The sequence below is a fragment of the Vombatus ursinus genome, unplaced genomic scaffold (assembly GCF_900497805.2).
Source record: "Vombatus ursinus unplaced genomic scaffold, bare-nosed wombat genome assembly UNPS02014785.1, whole genome shotgun sequence".
Taxonomy (NCBI): domain Eukaryota; kingdom Metazoa; phylum Chordata; class Mammalia; order Diprotodontia; family Vombatidae; genus Vombatus; species Vombatus ursinus.
In genome coordinates, this window is record NW_020954563.1 from 11,512,376 (window position 1) to 11,532,050 (window position 19,675).

At 43.3% G+C, this 19,675-nt stretch overlaps 1 protein-coding gene and 1 non-coding gene across 2 annotated transcripts in view; both read right to left on the reverse strand.

The window, feature by feature from the left end:
* Positions 1-325: 325 nt before the first annotated feature.
* LOC114046814 lies at positions 326-429 on the reverse strand. The gene has a single exon (XR_003569550.1). It is a non-coding gene; the product is annotated as a U6 spliceosomal RNA (small nuclear RNA).
* An 8,312-nt stretch (positions 430-8,741) lies between these two features.
* Positions 8,742-19,675, reverse strand: part of TOX2 (TOX high mobility group box family member 2) — a 275,381-nt gene continuing 264,447 nt past the window's right edge. The window contains exons 6-8 of the mRNA XM_027867220.1: positions 16,832-17,254; positions 13,192-13,322; positions 8,742-9,826 (exon numbers count right to left, since the gene is read on the reverse strand). Coding sequence (XP_027723021.1) covers positions 9,790-9,826; positions 13,192-13,322; positions 16,832-17,254 — 591 coding nt within the window. The 3' untranslated portion in view covers positions 8,742-9,789. The remainder of the gene's footprint in view (positions 9,827-13,191; positions 13,323-16,831; positions 17,255-19,675) is intronic.

Below are 19,675 nucleotides of genomic sequence, written 5' to 3' on the forward strand. Positions count from 1 at the left end.
CCTTAAGTTTGATAGATAATATGTTCCATGTTCTTCTAATTTTCTTGTGTATTATCAACTATCTTTTCACAATTTTCTTGCAAAACTCTAATTTTCCCCTCCTTCTCTTATTTGGGTTTTAAATCTTTTTTTTGTTCTATTTTTTTTAGCCTTCTTTAAAGCATATTTTATTTCTTCCCCTCCCCCATCACCAAAATTTCTCCCAGTGTTCTTCCATGCCCTCAGCGAGTCATTTCATATAATAAATAATATTTGTTATGGAGGGAGGAAAATTGGAAAAGGAAAAAAAAATCAGCAAAACTGATCAATACATCAAAAAATGTAAAAAAATATGGAATACTTCATGAATTTGTGTATCCTTGTGTAGGGGCCATGCTAATCTTCTCTGTATCATTCCAATTTTAGTATATGTGCTGCAGAAGCAAGCGCTTTTTTTTGTTCTTTAAAAAAACTTTTTAAAGCTCTTTTAAGAATTCTTGTTGGGCTTGTGTTCAATCTGAATTTTTCTTTGAGGCTTTGCTTGTAGATGTTTTCAAAGCATTGTCTTCTCCTGTGTTTCTGTCTTAAGACTTCCTTGTTACCATAGTAACATAGTAACATAGTACCATAGTTGGGTTCTTTCTTTGTTGTTTGTTCATTTTTTCTAGCCTATTTCTTGACTTTGGACTTTATATTAAAGTTGGGCTCTGCTCACCTCTGGAGGACTACTGGTCTAAGCTTATCTTTTATGTTCTGCTGCTTTCATAACTTAATATGGGAGCTTGCACATTTTTGGTGCTTCCAAAGTAGCACACTTTGGAGAGAGGTCTGGTCACTGCCTTTCTGTCCTGTGCTCTGTTCCTTACACAGGTAGGGTTCCTGCTCTCTTGTGACTGTGACCACCCCTCTTTATCCTCAAACTATCTGCTAGAACTGAGTAATGAACTAGATAATGGACAACAGAGCTGCCAGATAGTACCTTTTCCTGTTCCTCATGGTAGTACAAAGGTCTCCTGGGATGTCTTTCTGCCCAGGTTTTCATTTCCTTTACTGTCTGTGGATGCTGGGCTGCTCTCTGTCACTGCTGCCACCCCCCACAACCTGATGCTGCTTCTGCTGCTGCACTCCTGGCCAACCCTCACACCAGTGTCTGCAGACCTCTCTTTCTGTCTTCCTAAGTTGCCCTGTGCTGGAAAAATAACTCATTATGACTTTTTCTTGACTTTCCTTCTCAGAATTTGGTTTGGTGTGTTTTTAATGTAATCGTAGAAGAGGTTTTGGGAGAGCTGAAGTGAAGTTGCTGACTTCTCACTCCACCATTTTGACTCTGACCTGCCATGCCTGCCTTTCTCCCACAGTCAGTACCTTTCATTCTGTAGTTCTCTCTTCCTGGATAATTGTATCAGAGGTTTGCTTCAGATTCCTTGATGCAGTGACTGTCTCCCATGTCAAAGATTAATGAAAAAAGTGATATTCATGGTCCATGGACGAACAAGAAAAGCCTGTACTCTAGTTCCTAAGGAAGCTTGTGCTTATCCTTTGAGGGGTTTCTCACCTTTTTGGTTCATTGTCCCAACTCTCATTATCTGAGAATTTTTTGTCTGCTTCTGCTCACCACAATTATTGATTCCCCTTGCAAACACCTTGTTTACAAGGTTCAAAGAATGAACAAGTTTATATATAGATCAATGGAAACAAAAAGTAGCCACAGAGAAAATGATACCCTCTAGTAAACAGCCCTTCCCAGAGGTCCTTATAACCCCAGCCCCTTACAGCATACCATTGGTAGAGATCTCATTGCTTCTGTCTCTTCAGGATGTGCTATCTATGGAGACTATCGTAGTCTCTCAGGCCTTGTCACATCAGCTTTATCACTCTATCTGTATCTCTCCTCAGTTCCCAGCAGATGGTGCTACTGGAGCTCCTCTGTCTGGTCTGGGGTCTCAGGGTCTATTAGCTCTTATGCAGTGACCAAAAGGACCTCAGAATGAATTTTTCCCCTTGTGCTTAAAACTTCAGTCAACCCCTCACTTCTGGGAAATGAGCCCAGCCTTGGCAGCACCTTGCTCTCCCAACCATTTGGACCTTGGGACTCACAAGTCCCTCCCATGTAATTACACCTGTTCTTTCCTCCTGCCACTCTGTCTCCTACCCTCCACAGGGAAGGCTCACACAGTCCTCAATGGCTTCCCTTGATAGTTGGAGTAGAGGAAATGGGTAGGAAGATGTGATTTCTTTATTCTCACATCCCATGACATGTGCTCAGCCTTCCAGACTTTGAGGCTGATGGGAGGCTCAAGGGCTGCAAGGCTACAAAGATTCAGGGCTACATTGCTGCAGGTCTTATAGGCTAGGAGACTGGAAATCCAGGAGTCATGCGTGCATGGCTAAGTATTTGAGGAGAAATGCTGAGGAGCAATAGGTGTGCAATTTAGCCCCATGTTGGCCATAGAACTGGATCCCAGGAGATGGACTGGTTTTCTTTCTTTCTTTCTTTCTTCCTTCCTTCTTTCTTTCCTTTCTCCCTTCTTCCCTCCCTCCTTCCCTCCCTCCCTCCCTCCCTTCCTTCCTTCCTTCATCCCTTCCTTCCTCCTTTCCTTCCTTCCTTCCTTCCTCCTTCCTCCTTCCTTCCTCCTTTCCTGCCTTCCTCCCTCCCTCCCTTCCTCCCTTCCTTCCTCCTTTCCTTCCTCCCTTCCTCCCTTCCTTCATCCCTTCCTTCCTTCCTTCCTCCTTTCCTGCCTTCCTCCTTTCCTTCCTTCCTTCCTTCCTCCCTCCCTCCCTTCCTCCCTTCCTCCCTCCCTCCCTTCCTCCCTTCCTTCCTTCCTTTCTCCTTTCCTTCCTTCCTTCCTTCCTTCCTTCCTTCCTTCCTTCCTTCCTTCCTTCCTTCCTTCCTTCCTTCCTTCCTTCCTTCCTTCCTTCCTTCTCTCCCAAAACCCTCATAACAAATCTGTACAGTCAAACAAAAACAAATCCCCACATTGGCCATGTCCAAGAAATATGTCTTAATCTGTAACCTGACTCTATCATCTCACTATGAAGAAGTAGGTAACATGTTTCACCTTGAGTCTCAGAATTTTTAAGTCTTTCAAAATTATTTGGGGGACAGACTGGTTTTCCTTTGGGAAGCCCTGTGCTGGGTTTTATCTGAGTATTCTCTTTTATGTGAATGATTGCATGTTTGGGGAAGAGTCTCAAGGCCTTGACACCAGGAATTCATTTGCTTGACAGGAGAAATGAGAATTGTCTGAGATAGCTTCTGCGAGGAATCTTATTACTTTCTCAGATTTCATTTAAAAACTGATTTGAGCTTGATCTGGCATAGTCGGGCCCATTGGTGGCAGCAGGTTCCAGTGATGGGCTGGCCCAGGGGTCTCCTCCTTAGTAGGAGTTCCGTAGGCCCCTGGCAGGTCCAGGCTACAGTTCCCCAGAGTCAAAGTAGCCTGACTGCTTGTGTTGAGGATTTTAATGAGTGGATTTTTGCTCAGGCAGGAATGGGACCACAAATCTTACCCCCAAGATAGGAAACTCTCTGCTTTTCAGGAATCAGAGTACAATGGCACATCATGCCTGCTCAGCTTGGGGGCTCTTCATTGTCTGAGGCTTGGAGAAGGTCACCTTCTCCTGCTGTTGACATATGCTCAGGCCACCTGTTATAGGCATAACCACAAGTCCTTCACTCCCTGTGTGAGGTGAGATCAGGACAAACCATATTTGGGTCAGAGGTTCCAGGAGCACCCACACTTTAGAAGATATGCTTTGTTTAGTGGGGATTGCACCAGTGCTGGGAATTTCCTCTACTAATGTAGAGTGGCCATTCCTCTACAGAGCCTGGAGCACTGAGAAATTGAGTGACTTGATGGGGTCACACAACAAGTATTTGGTAGAGACAGGACTTGAACCTAGGTCTTCCTGGAGGCTGCTTCTCTCTACAAGGCAAATCTTACTGAGAGATTCTATTAGTGATAGCAGCTGTAGTGTGGCAGAAAGAAACTTGGCTTTGGAATGATATGATCTCAGCCTTCCCACTTATTAGCCATGTGACCTTGGGCCAGTCACTTAACCCCTGAGTTTCCAAATCCAAAAAAAGAGAGAATTGGAATTTATGATGCTTAAGGCCCCTTCTTGCTCCATGATCCTGTGACTTTTTCCCATAAGGTACAGACTCTTCTCTCTCTGAGGGGATTGAGGAGATTAGGACAGCAAGTGGTTAGTTGTGGGGATTGCATGAACCACACTGAATTCCACCTTGTGACTCAATTCTGGAGCTAGCTCAGTTCCTTTTCTATTCAGGTATTGGTCTAGTCCAAATTCTGTCTTGTGAGAAACTTAATTCAATTGTGGGAACTGGGAGAAAACCTTATTGCATTGTTTGAACCTAGCCCTGCATGACTGGAAACTGGACCACCAATACCTGCTTTTTCTTTTTTTTAGGCAATTGGGGTTAAGTGACTTGCCCAGGGTCACACAGCTAGTAAGTGTTAAGTGTTTGGTCTGAGGTCGGATTTGAACCCAGGTCCTCCTGACCTCAGGGCTGGTGCTCTATCCATTGTGCCACCTAGCTGCCCCCAATACCTGCTTTTTAAGAGACCCTTAACTAAAGAACTAGGTTATGCTGACCAGAAACTCAGTCAGATCCAAAGATTAATGCAAGGAGTTTTCTCACAATTGTATATCTCAAGCAACCCAATCGTCTTATCTGAAAACTGGCACCATACTGGTCAGTCAGTTATTGTTTCCGCATTCCTTTGTTTAGAGACACTTGAGGGGAGTGGGACATTTCCTTTTTTGATTCAGGGAATTACACCTGTTATCTTTCCCTCTACCAATTTGGAAAGTCCCTAATCTTTCATCTAATTATAAACCAGATTACCTAATGTATTGTTTTCTTTTAATTAATTGGTCTTATTTGATTAATTGTTTTTAATGTATGAAAGTCAGTCTCCCCCAGTATTCACTATTCGAGGTCCAGGCTTAAGCTGAGGAGGTCCAGCTTTGTTAGACAAATTGGCATGCATTGCCTTTTTTTGAGGGGGAGGCAAGTGGGGTTAAATGACTTGCCCAGGGTTACACACTATGTCTGAGGCTGCATTTGATTTTAGATCCTCCTGATTCAAGGGCCGGTCCTCTATCTACTGTGCCACCTAGTGGCCCTGGCATACATTGCCTAATAAATTGATAGGCTCAGAAGATCAACCTTGGTTTTCCTCGTTTCGTCTTTCACTTGCCACATCCCTCGTGTTAGAGATGTCTTCATTCTTATTTTCATTCTCTTGTCCTTCTAAACCCAATCAAGTTGAACTGTCCAGAAACAATAGTGGCTCTTGTCTATTCCTTTCAACTCTTAATCTGGGACATTGGTGTAGTGGGAAGAGTCTTGGACTGGGAGTCAGGAGCCCTGGGTTCTGGCCCTAGTTCTGACAATGACTTGCTCTGTAGCCTTGGGCAGGTTACTTCCCCTCTCTGGACCTCGGTTTTCTCTTATGCAAAATGGGGAGATTGGACAATGATAATGGAGAGAAAATAGCACTCTATTTTTGCTTCCATTCCTTCTCCCAAGGAGAATGATTTTTGTCCTGGAAAGAACAAAATAAAAATGGCTGTTATTGGGGAACAGAAATCAAAGATAAGTGAGGAGTTATTAAGAGAAAACTTCATTAAATCAAGAGAACAACTCATTTAAAGAAATGTGTTCAACATTCATAATTGGATGATGCCTGAATAAGTTGTGGTATATGATTGTGATAGAATACTACTGTTCCATAAGAAATGACTTAAGGGATGGGTTCAGAAAAACCTAGGAAGACTTAGAGAAAACTTATAGACTTATAAAAAACTGGGAAGAATTGATGTAAAGTGAAATGAGCAGAACCAGTAGAACATTGTACACAGTAATAACAATATTGTATGATGATCAATTGTGAATGACTTAGCTATTCTCAACAATACAGTGATCTAAGACAATTCCAAAGGACTCATGATGAAAAAATGGTATCTGCCTCCAGACAAAGAACTAATTGTGTCTGAGTGCAGATTGAAGCATATATTTTTTTTACTTTCTTTATTTTTCTTGCCTTTTTCCCCCAACATGGCTAATATGGAAATATGTTTTATGTTGGTATATGTTTTATATACTGTTCCCTTAGTCATTTCTTATAGCACAATGGTATTCCATCACAATCATATACCATGACTTATTCAGGCATTTCGCAGTTTTGAATTTTGAACTAATTTCTTTAAATGAGTTGCTCTTGGGGGCAGCTAGGTGGTGCAGTGGACAGAACACTGGCCCTGAAGTCAGGAGGACCTGAGTTCAAAATCTGACCTCAGACCAAACACTTGACACTTACTAGCTGTGTGACCCTGGGCAAGTTACTTAACCCCAATTGCCTAAAAAAAAAAAAACCAAACAAACAAACATGAGTTGTTCTTAACTTAATGAATTTTTCTCTTATATGACTTCACATGCATAATGGGTATCACATTGATTCCCTTTCCAGTGGGAGGGAGAGGGGCTGGAGAGAGGGAAAGAATTTAGAACTGAAAATAAAAATTAAGAAAAAAAAGTGAACTCAAGTCACCAGATCTGGATAAATGTTTCCCAGGGAGCTGAAAGAAGTGGTAGATAGGATTGCTGAACTATTGTAGGGGATGTTTGAAAAAGAGGGAGAATGGGAGCATTGAAGAAGGGTGAATGGCCTGATTTTTTTTCCAAAGAGGAATGAGGTAGGTTCTTCAAACCACTGGCCTATGTGAGCTTGACTTAAATTCTTGGCAAAATTCTAGAATATTTTTAGGAAGAGAATCGTTAGTGAACATCCAGGAAAAGAAGCAGTAATCAGAAAGAGCTGGCATTGGATTCATCAAGAACAGGTCATGGCAGACTGACTTCATTCCCTTTTGGTGCAGGGTTATTAGACTGCTAGATTAGGGCAAAGTACAGGACATCTGAATTTCAGCAAGGTATTTGACAAAGTCTTTCATGCTGTCCTTGTGAACAGCTTAGGAAGAGGTGCTGCTACATAGTACAGTTAAGTGGATTTGGAACTATGTGAATGACTGGGCTACAAGTGTCATTACTCTTCGGATGATTAATGGAACAATGCCAACTTGTTGTTATGGCAAGTGGGATACTCCAGTGGAAGATCCCAGGGATCTGTCCTTGGTCTTGTTCTGTTCAATTTTTTTAAAAATCAGTGACTTGTACATTATGTCATTGTGTGAAGGCTTAGATGTCATGCTTATCAAATTTGCTGATACCACAGAACTGGGAAGAATTGCTAACACATTGGATCCAAGTCGGGATCCCAAAAGATCTCAACAGGTTAGAATGAAATGAAATGAAATTCAACTAAACTAAATTAAATTAGACTAAATTAAATAAAATGAAATTAAATAGGTAAGTGTAAAGCCCTACATTTGGGTTCATGTACTCAACTGTGCCATTATGAGATGGCTAGGCCACATTGTGGGTCAACGGTGTGAGATGGCAGACAAAGAAGCCAATGGGATCTTTGACTACGTGGAGAGAGATGTAATATCTAGACTTAGGGAGGTTATGCTCTTATAGTACTCTGTTCTGGCCAGACCACATCTGGAATATTGTGTTCAGCTCTGGGTGCTTCATTTTAAGACGAACATTGACAAACTGGAGGATAACCAGTTTAGCGAGGGGACCTCGAGGTAATTGTATTTCAGGATTGGTTGGAGGAGCAGGGGATGGTTAATATGGAGAAGAGAAGACTTATGGGAAAATATGATAACTTTCTTCAAATAAATGAAAGGTTTTCATAGGGAGGAGGAGTTAAACTTGTTATGTGTGTCCCAGAGAACTGAATTAGAAGGCATGGAAGTTGCACAGGGATGGACTTAGGTTTGAAGTAATGGAAAACTTCCCAGGGATTAGAATTTCCCCAGGAGGTAGGATGGATGACCCATTGTTGGAAAGGTGATCTCTATTCAGGTATGAGTTGAGCAAGATAGCCTCTATGCTCCTTCCACTTTTGAAAGTCTGCAATCTCTGTGGCTACTTCCAGCCCTAACTAATGTTCCATGTCTACACCTGCTGGTAAACTGAACCAAAAAACTCCTGAAATTGAGGAAAGAATTGGGTCCTTCTGAGTCCTCCTGCCAAGTTTGTTGAGGTCAATTCATTAACATTGGTGATTATAGGTCAGTGAATCAGATGAACATCCTTTTCCTGAACTATGCTGGCAGACAGCATGGTATGGTGGGAAGCTCACTAGATGTGATTTTTGTAAACCCCTCTATTCAGCTTCAAAAGCCCTTCAAGACCCATATTCTGAGATCCAGCTAAACTGGTCTCCTTCTCTCAGTTCCTCATGTACAATATTCCACCACCTCTTCATACCTTTGCACTGGCTGCCCACCCCATCCCCTGGGCCTGGAATGCCTTCCCTCCCCACCTCTGCCTCATAGAAAGACTGATGTAGGGTCAGAGGTCTTGAGTTTGAATCCTGACTCTGTTCATACTACTTGTATAACCTTGGGCAAATCACTTCTCTCTGGGCCTCAGTTTCCTCCTTTGTAAAATGATCTCTAAGATCCTTTCTAGCTCTAAATCTGTGATGTCTTTTCCCAATCCTTGATATGAACCTGATCTTAAAGTATTAGGGCCATAAATAACTTCTAAGACCTAGAGGAAGATGGGTCACAAGTGGTCACAGCCATATTGTAGTCTGGAGTATACAGACATGTGTGGGTGTTTTGATCACAAGAGAATAACAGACCAGTGGTTTGCTTTCTACTTTTTCAGAAGTTTTATTATAAAGAAAGGTTGAGCTAAGCATTGTGAGCAAAAACAAATGTGTCAGGGCCAAGGGAGCCCCTTAACAAAGAAAAGTCAGAGCAAAACCAAATGGAAATAAACGCCCCTTCTGAGAAACTGTAATTCTGGTGCTTTTTTTTTCTTCCTTTTCCATAAATAGACAAAATCATCATCAGCAATTTTAAATAGATGGACATATGGCTGAAAAAAAATAACAATGCCAGGCAACATGGCTAGAAACTGTCCATTTCTTGCTGTAGAAATCATAGAAACAGGTTTGGCAGGCTTTTTATACACATCTTCTGTCTATGTATAACTAAAAAAATGTGCTACAGTTAATATAAAATGCTTTTTACTAGAAAGTAAACTACTATTTTTCTTCCACAAAAAAATCTTAAAGATGTCTTCAGCACAGGTCTAACACACTTAGTAATCTACTGACGTGGAGCCAACACACTCACACCCAGGACAGTGGGCGTGTTTGTAAAACTGGGTTTGCATTTCTACCAGCCCTCTGGCCGGCCAGCCGCCCCCCTCCCTGTGAGGCATGCCAGTGGGGTGTTTGTGGATTTCTGGATTTACTTTGCTGGATATCCAAGGCCTTTGCATGTACACTATTCACACATACTTCACATTTCCTTTCACGGATTGAGTGCCGTTAGCAAGTCAGAAGGTGAAGTTTGCTATGGGGCTGGCCCAGCAGGGAAGCCTGATGCAGAAACTTGGGGCTGTGTCTAAGAGCAGGGCACAAGGGAAAGAGTTTGGAGCTAAGCTAAGCAAATAAACAGAAAAGGGTGTCTTGTTTGTTCTTTGGGGGGTGGGGGTGGGAAGGGACCTAGCGAGCTCTCTGCCTTCAGAAGTTGGCTTTGGAGTTGGAAAGGAGAAACTGCTCCCCAGCTGGGCAATGTACAGACGCCTCGGAACAGCCCTCCAGTCCGCCGGCACTTGCTCCATGCTTCCTCCCAGTGTCCAGGCCCACATCCCCGTGTCCTTCCTCTGAGCCTCGGAGGGGAGAAACAGCCAGTTTAGGTGAGGTAGAGAGACTTATCCCTTGGGAGCATGCTGGAAGGGAAAAGAGCAGAAGGGAGTCAGGAGGATGGCCCAAAGTGGGGAAATTGATTTCCTCTGGGGGTCTTCAACCATGCCCCCACACCAATTCCTCCCATACTCAAATCTGATTTCGCCCTGACAACAATTCTCCATCTTTAGCTTATATATCACTTCATTGGATCCTCAACATTCAGTAGGATAGGCAGGTGGTATTGTCCTCATTTTACAAGTGAGGAAACTGAGGCAGAAGAATGACAATCCTATTGTCCTCTGCTCTTATCAGACCTCCACCTGGAGGAGTGAGATTGATTGATTATTGTGCAAATTCTAGGACAGATATCTTAGTAGAAACAGTGACCTAACCTGAACTTGATGCCAGCATGGATATCTAGTCTCATGAGGACAGTGCTTCAAGTTCAACCTAATTAAGATGTGCTATGACAATGGGAAGGTTCACAGGGTTTGAGTTAGTCAATGTTTTTTAACTGTCAGATTTTCCAAACCAGCTTCCAAACAATGGATCTTTTGGGTCAAAACTAAACTTGAACAACTATCTACAATAGAGAAGAAGAATGAGCAGATAGTGAGTGGGGTGATTGTTTATATTCTTCTCCAGGACTAATTATTTAAGTAAGGCTACCTGCTTCAAATCTAGGTGGTGCAGTGGATAGAGCACTGGGCTTAGAATCAGGAAGATTCATCTTCATGAAGAGTCGAACACGACTGAAAAATGACTGAACAACAAAACCTGCCTCAAATCTAAAGCATTATTGTAGAAAGCACTGAGATTAGTTTATGAAACTTGTGGAATTGAGGTCATAAAAGGCAATTGCACATTAAGCATAATAAGCATTAAGCACATAAGCATCCCAATCAAGGCTAAACAACTTTAAGTTTAAACAAGTTATTAGCTTTGCTGATTCTTGGGTTCAAAACAATCAATTGCACAAGCACAGAATGAGTGTGGCAGCTGAAGCCAGGGGAAAATGATTTGAAGATTTTTTCTTTTTGTTGTGAGCTGCAAGCTAAGTATGGGCCAATGGGGTGGCAGAGCATCCAAAAAAAAAAAAACTAATATGAGGGGGTCTCCTCACTAGAGAGCTCCAAGTGAAGGCCTGATGATCACTTATTGGGGATGTTGCAGGAGGTATTCTTGGTCAAAGATGGATTGGACCAGATGGTCACTGAGGTTCCTTTTACCAATTAAATCTTAGAGCATTAATAGAAGCACAGTGTCTCTAGAGTATGGGAGAGGATGTTTCCACATCTGGAGTATTATGGTCAGTAAAATGCAAGTCATGTTTGACCTTGACAAAGTGGAGCTCACCTAAAGGGGGCTGACCAGGATGATGAGAAGACTGCAACCCTAGGACACAAGGATCCAGTCAAGGAGTTGGGGAAGTTGGTTTTTTTTTTTTTTTTTAGGCAATTGGGGTTAAGTGACTTGCCCAGGGTCACACAGCTAGTAAGTGTCAAGTGTCTGGTCTGAGGCCAGATCTAAACTCAGGTCCTCCTGACTTCAGGGCTGGTGCTCTATCCACTGTGCCACCTAGCTGCCCCGAAGTTGGGGAAGTTTAAACTGGAGAAGAGATTTGAGGAGGGGGAAACATGACAGCTGTCAAGTAATCAAAGCTCTCTTGTGGGGAAGGGCAATGAGGGAAGAGGGAATAGATGTGTTTTGCTTGGGTTTAGAGCAATGCAGAGAAGTTGCAAAGCAGCAGATTGTGACTCATTGTAAGGGAGAATTTCCTGATCATTAGAAAAGTGGAATAGGTTGCCTTGGGAAGTGGAGGGTTCCTAGTCATGGGAGGTCTTCCAGGGGAGCATGGATGACTACTGGCCATCTTACAGGTGACCTTGGAGGAGCCTTCTGGCTCTGTGAGTTGTGGCAGAAAGAGTTCTGGGTTTGGAGTTGAATACTGACTTGGCCACTCACACCTTGGGAAAGTCCCTCTCTCTGGGGCCTCAGTCTCCTCATCTGTAAAAGATGGGGTTTGAATTAGATGGTTTCTAAGGTTGCTTCTCATTTTAAATCCCATGTTCTGTGATTCTATGAACATGTTCAGTGTACTTCTTTGCCACAGCCTCACCTGGATTTTGTTGACATATACACAGAGGGACTAATGGCCCCCTGGAGCAGAGGGTTTAAAAAAACAACCACATAGCTCACAGGGCAGAGACTGGTTTGCGTGAGCAGAGCCCATTGGATAAAGGACTTTTTCCAGTCTTAACCAGGACACTGCTTGATCTCTGCTCACTTAGGAAGCAGAGGGGTAGTCTTCAATCATCGTCTTTTTGTCCTTGCATTCATACCTGATCAAAGAGCATTTTATACAAGTTCCTGTTGAGATTAGCCTGCACAGAAGGTACAATTTCACAACTTCATTTACCTTAATTAGCAGAGCAACTAGCTGTCAGGCTCCCCCCTGCACCCCCTTTAATATGTGCCAATTAAGGCTTTGCTCAGAGGAGATGGAAGGCTGCCCAGCAGAAGTGGCTTCCTGGCTAAAAGAACATGACTCGCTTTTGAAAAGCAGGAGTATAAGAAGTCTCCTATTTGGGGGCTCCTTCCCCTGCCAACTGGAGCGATTTCAGTGGGAACAAGGAAACCGCCTCTCCACACTTACTAGGCTATTGTGAGGAATGTGATCTCCCATGTCAGTCCAGCAGAGTATGCAGAGTGAGTGAGGCTCCGGGAAGGCAGCTACGGAACTAGCCTTCTGCCAAAGAGACCAAGAGACCAGCTCTGCCCCCTGAGGTTTGCTTGGACACGAGCTGCCCAGCATTTCCCTCTCAATCAACAACAGGAATGGGATTTTGGAAAGTGAATGAATGATTGGAAGGACATCTTGGATTTAACAGAATCACAGAACATCAAAACTGGAAGGGACCTTAAAGATTAAAGAATTAAATCCATTATTATTATTATTAAAAAATAATAACAATAGTTCTGAAGTACTTTAGATATGCTATCTCATTGATCCTTTTAATAGCCCTGTGAGTTGGGGGTTATTTTCTTACCCATTTTACAGATCAGGAAACTGAGGCTCAGAGAGTCTTTCCCAAGGTCATATAATCAGTTTGTGGCCTGTATGGAATTTGAACCCAGGCCCTCCTGATGTCCAAATCCAACATTCTCTCCATTATATCATGCAAACTCTATTTTAAAGGCACATAGAGGGGAAAGGAAGGATCATGGTCACACAGGGAGTCAGCAGCACAGCAGGGATAGAAGCTAGGTCTCCCGACTCTCACTGCAGGGCGATGCCCACCATGCCATGTTGCCTTCTCATCGTACCAGTCATCTCTAACATTGGCTGAAGTTAAAATGAGTTGGGTTCTCCCCAGTCCCCAAGAAGAAGTGCAGGGTTACTGACCTGCAGTGGTTAATGCCACACTCTCGGCTGGGGTAATCACTGTCCCAGTCGCTATTTCCTGGGGTGTTTGATGTGCCAGGGGAGCAGGAGCCAACACTGCTTTGGAACTCAGGTGAGATGTGTGAGAAATCCTGCAGAGACATGGGGTACAGAGGAAAAAAAGCACAAAACATTACAAACCTGAGCAGGCAGAAACTCAGGCAGAAGCATGTAAGCAATTTTATATGGAGGGGAGGGATAGGGGAAACTGAGGCAGGCCACTGTGAGGTTTGCTAGCTGGACCTGTTTCTCACTCTCTGGCTGGTTTTGGGGCCTCTCCCTTGTGACAACCTTTTAAAGAACATATTCAGAGGTGGAAAAGGCTTTAGGAACACTTTTAGTTTTCATTTTACAAAGGACGAAACTGAAGCCTGGCAATGACAAAAATGTCTTGTCCCACACAGGAAGTAAATATTAGAGTTGGGATTCTAACCAGTTCCCCTGATCCCAAATCCAGTGCTTTTCCCACTCTAATAGTCAGTCAGCAAGCACTTATTCAGCACCTACTACCTGCCAGGCACCATGCTAAGCTATGGAGATACATGCTGAAGATCAGCCTGAACCCCTTTTAGTTGCTCTTTGGGGCTCACATCTGGGTGACAGGAGAAGGCCAGCCTAAAATGCTTAGCAAAGAGAATTTCAGTGAAAAGTGCTGGGGATATCTCTGGAATACCACATTCCTATCTAGTCACTGGGCATTTCTGGGGAATATTTTCCTTTAAGACCTGGAGGAGGTGGAGGGTGAGTACTGAAGGCACATCAATAAGCCAGCTGTTTGCTTTTCCAGGGAGCTAGAGAAACCCAGAATGGAGAAACAGAATGGATGGAAGGTCTCATGCCCATCAGCCCCTGAAGCTTCTCTGCTGGAGGGTCTGTTTATTAATAGCTGGACAGTGTGGGGTGTGTGTGTGTGTGTGTGTGTGTGTGTGTGTGTGTGTGTGTGTGTGTGTGTGTATTAAGTCTTGTTTAACTGCATTTCAGCCATTCGGCTCCTTCTTTTGGGTTCCTCTCCTCTTCGTTGCACATGGCGATAGCAGGCTCTTGGCTTCAGGTAAGAACTGCCTCACATCTTGGTGATTGGGAAAAAGGATTATTACTGTGGAGTCTGACATGGCATAGAGCGATTCCTTCCACAGTACTGTTGGGACTGGGAGGTCAAAGCCCCACATCTATGATCTAGGATGTGGTGCAACTGAAATCACCTTTATTGCTATTTTAGAAAATTCAGCCTCATTTTGTTACTGAGTAATCCCCAGAATCAGTGTGATACAGTGGAAAAGCTAGAGAATTTGGAGTGTGTGGATCTGGGTTCAAATCTCATCTCTGCCATTTACTACCTACTTGTTCTTGGATAAATTATTTAACTTCTCTGGGTCTCAGTTACTTCATCTGTACAATGAGAGGGTGGAACTACGTGACCTGTGAGGTTCCTTCCAGCTGTAAATCTGGATTAGATCTTAAACTGGAATAGCTAAAGGAAGAAAAGTTCATTGATATTTTTCTGATCTAATCAGCACTTTGAAGCCTGTTTTTAACATTACAACAAATTTCAGGGATAATGTTCCTGAGCAAAAAGGACATTTAGGAAATCCACAGCTTTTTGAAGGTAGATACTATTCCTGTTGACTAGTGGAGGGAGAAGCCAGAAGCCTTGATCACAGACTTAGAGACCCTTTCCTCTTCCTTAGAAAAGAGACCCACTGTGACAGACAGGAGGATTAAGGTTTGTGACCAGGTCGGAGTGACCACAAGTTGCTCAGCACATCTACCCAGCAAAGAGTAATATACTGTACTGAGTGATGTAAGCCAAAGTCTCTGCCAAACCAGTGGCCAGTCTATGGTCACTGCCTCATCAGCGATCCTCAGCAAAACCTGTGGCATGTTTCAGCACCCCAGGCAAGGACAGCTAAAGCTTACAGGAGCCTCCCTCTTCCCCTTCTCTCCTACTTCTGCCACTCCTTTTACTTCCTGTCTGTATTGCTCCCACTTGCCATCTCTGAAAACATCAAATCAAGATCACCATCACTACAGGAAAGGGTATGTCTATTTATTTCTTTCACCATCTCTATAACTTTCTAGAATGCCAAATATATAATTTCCAATAAAACTATTTTATGTAGAACTCACACTGGGCAAGCGCTCAGTGGTCAGAAAAAGCAATACAAGGACACTGTCTGGAATTGATTGTGTGACATGGGAGACACTGGCATGGGATTGCCCAACATGGCAAGCTCTCATCAGAGAAGGTGCTGTGCTCTATGAGCAAAGCAGAATTGAAGTAGCTCAAAAGAAATGTGAGATGCCCAAATTTAGAGAATCCACTTCAAATGTTCACATGGACTATTTGAGCCCGACCTGTGGTAGACCATTCTGAGCTTATAATGGTCTGATCAGCTACAGTCAGACATACTGAAACTTGACTCTAACATAGTGATATCATTTTGGTCCTCTTTGAGAACGAAAGCCAACAGCCAACCAACTTTCTAAACCAAAATGCCCCTCCCTGGCTATCATTTCTCTAGAGCTGATTCTTCCACTTTTTAGAATGTAAATCTTTTGAGGGTAGGAACTATTATCTGCTTTTGCATTTGTATTCCTAACACTTTAAAGTCCCAGGCACATAGAAAGCACTTAAATACATGCTTATTGATTGATTAGCACAACTTGGCACATGGTTAAGTGTTTAACAAATTACCTTTCATTCATCTATTACTCTGTTGTAATCTAATCTAATCCCTTGATTTCAATGGATGATGTGAAAATGTCATGCCCATGGTAAATAATCTTCAACGCAGGTCATTTTTACCCAAGAACCATCAAGCAAATCTATATATTTTCCTTCTAATTGTCTGTTTCTCTCTCTTTTTCAGTCTAGTATTTTTCACTTATAAAGGTAACATTTTTGATCTACCATCAGTAGAACCTGTGTTCTAAGTCCAAACCCCATAGTATGGATGGGGTTGCATGAAACCCTCCATGTTCTTCCAACTGAGGAAATGCAAACCTTTTGAAAGGAGGAATTATTTCATTTTTGTTTTGGTATCCTAATGCCTAGCACCAGGGGTGTTGGGAGGGGGCTGGCCATTCAACCCATATCTCCTTCTTTCACTCTCACCAAATATTATAGACCCCTACCCCCAGGATGATGAGAGGTGAAGGAAGGAATTCTTCCCTCTTCCCCCCTCCAACCTCCCTGGGCCTTAGATAGCTGGAGGAAAGGTTGCTGCCCAACTGACCCCCTTTTCCCTGGTATGTCCTGAGGGCATGTCGGGAGGATGTTGTCACTTTATAGATTCTTAATAAATATTTATTAAATGAACTGAGGGGGAAAGCAAACATTTGGGAGACATTTTAGGGCCACAAAAGAGAGATTTTTCTCTTTGGGAAGCTAAGAGGCATATTTTTGTGATTAGACACAAAGACCTTGACTTCAGCAGACCTGTGTTTTACACAACTGCAACACCACACCTTGGCTCTTTGAATTCTTCCATTCTGTCTCCTAAGGCGCTAGTAGAGTTCCTTTGCCATTCTAAGATAAGCAAGGTTTGAGGCTGGGACTGGACTAAGGCAGGAAGTTGTATGATCTGGATACCTCACTCACCTGCTGCCCTGGAGGCGAGGTACTCATTGGGGGCTGGACCTGTAGTGCCATGGGTGGAGGAGACAAGATGGACTGCTGGGGGACTGGCTGCATGCTGAGGGACTGGTTGAGGATGGCGCTCTGGGGGTGATGCAGAGCCAGCTGCTGGTGGAGAGGAGGGCTGATCTGGAATGATGGCGGCGGCGGCGGTGGTGGCGAGGCACTGATGCTAGGCAGCATGGATTTGGAGTTTAGGGTCCTGGAGAGGCTGGGGTGAGGGTGGCCACGGTAGCCCTGGAGGTCAGATGGGGACAGGAACGAGCTGAGGCCCGGGTAGGGTGACGAGGCCTGGGGTGGTATGGTATACATGGGCTGCTTGGGGGGAATCATTTTAGAAGGTGGATTGGGCTGGGTGGTCTTGGCCTCACTCTGTTCAGCAGAACTCTGGAAGGGAAGCAGAGAATTTGATAAGAAAATGATAGTGACATTCATAAGAAAGTTCAATTTTGTGCTTTCTTCCACCCTATAGAATGGTACCTGTCCCTTGGGCTCTTCCTATTCCCTTGGCTCTGCTCTGGAAAGAGTTAATTTGGGTGATGGGACAACAAGGAAAGCCTGCTTCCTAATCCTTCTCTAATCATTTCCCTACCCTACATCCAACTAGATTAATCCATTGTCAAGAAATGAAGCAGTCTAGTTACATCCCAAAGAACTCTGGGAACCAGAAGGGTCAAGAAAAGAATCTTGGGACCCACCAATAAGTCATTGGCTTAAGGGTTAGCTTTGTTATGGAGAATATAGCTCTGCTTTCTGGTCCTGTAGCACACAATAGTCTTCAAGGGGATAGGAACTAGATTTGTGATTTCCTTGGCATGGAGAGCTCTCAGTGAGGAATTTCCTCTTCCAGTGCAGGTTGGCACCTCCTTTGCAACTATTCTCAGAGAGTTGCCTGGATTATTGAGAAGTTATGTGACTTGCCCTGGGTCACAGTCAATATGTATCAGAGACAGGACTTGAACCCAGGTCTTCCTGGCTCTAAGGCCAGCTCTCTACCCACTGTAGCACACCTGTGCTCAGTCTATAAGGAGCTGACAAAACGGCAGCTATTAAAAAAGAGGATATTGAAGATTTTGTCTTGCTCCCTAGGCCCATCTATCCCCAGCACTGTCACCTAACCCTGAGGGTCTGCCTTGAGTATCTATCAGCTGGCATTTACTCTAAGGGCCTGACACATACTCCCATGTCCTCTCTCCACTTTTCTTCTCTTCCCAAAGGCTTAGTCCTGGCTCTAAGTTCCTGGGACTCTTAATTGGCCTACCTGTTTCAAGTCATTCTTGCCATTGGACTTCAATGACTCTGGGAAGAGACAGTGAGGTTTACAACTTTGCACAGTCCTGCCTCACTTAAATCCAATTCACTGAACAGTCATCACCCTCATGATGTCATTGGTCCTCTTCCAGAGCAAAGGACAAACAACAACGGCAACAATGACGTTCCTTCTCCCTTTCCAATCCCTCTTCCACTCAGCTGCCAAAGTGATTTTTCTAAAGTACAAGTCTAACCATGTTACTCGTCTATTCAATTAAACCTAAGTGGCTCCAAATTTCCTTTAAGATCAAATGTACATTCCCCTTCACAATCTGGCTCCCACTTACCTTTCCAGATTTATATGTTACTCTCCCTTACCCACTCTTGGCCTCCTTCAGGGCATCCCATCTTCTGTCTCTACACAGGCCATTCCCCATGCCTGGAATTCCCTCATTTCTGCCTCTCAGAATTCCTAGTTTCCTTCAAAGTATGGCTCAAGCAGTGCCTCCTATATGAGGCTTTGAGGATTCCCCGAAGCTATCAATGCTCTCCCTCTAGAAGTTACTTTTATTTAATTTTCAATTTTCCTGTTATTCCTGCCCCTACACCCCCCACCAAATGTAACCTCCTTGAGGGCTTCTATTGTTTTGGTATTGTCTTTATATCCCCAGTGACTAGCACAATTCTAGGCACAAGAGACACTAGAATTCAGAGTCTGCAGACATTGGCTACAGTCTGGAGTTTAATTACAATAGTCCTTAAATATTATTCATTTATTTTAAAATATTCGAAATACAATATTTTATAATAATAATAATAATAAAAGAAATAAAAGAAAAATATTTAAAATAAAATAAAAACAAATATTATTCATTTATTAATTATATTACTTATTAAATAGTCCCCAAATATTATTTATGCCTCACACAGACATAAGGGGTAATGATCAAGGGTTCAACCCTGACCACCTCACCAGAGAAAGGGTAGTTACTGTAACATGCTGCAGATACCTTTGGAATCTTGCCATCCCAGAGCTGGGACAGATCTCAGAGACCCAAAATAAGTTTTCCCCATGAGCTTCCCTCATGTTTCAGAGGGGGAAATTGAGGCCCCAAAACAAGAAGGAACTTTCTCTAAGGTCATACAATGAGTTAGGAGAAGGATCAGGACTCAGTTTCTTGACATCTACTTCAGTGTACTTCATACCATATATTCAACCCCACTTTAAAAAAAACCTTAAAGCTGGTTCTAGACTCAGGATATCTGAAAACCCCAACAAAAGGATTTCTGAAAATAGCCAGGGGCTCAAAGGATTAATTTTTCTGCCTTGATATCTTAGATTTTGTGGCCACTTGTAGAGCCTGAGGGTTGCTCCTATTTTTGACTGGGCTCTCTATGACTATAGCATCACATCCAAGGACACATCTATCCTCTGCCCTTCCTCCTTCCTTCCCTCTGTCTCTTCTTCCTCTTTTGCCCTTCCTTCCTTCCTTCCTTCCTTCCTTCCTTCCTTCCTTCCTTCCTTCCTTCCTTCCTTCCTTCCTTCCTTCCTTCCTT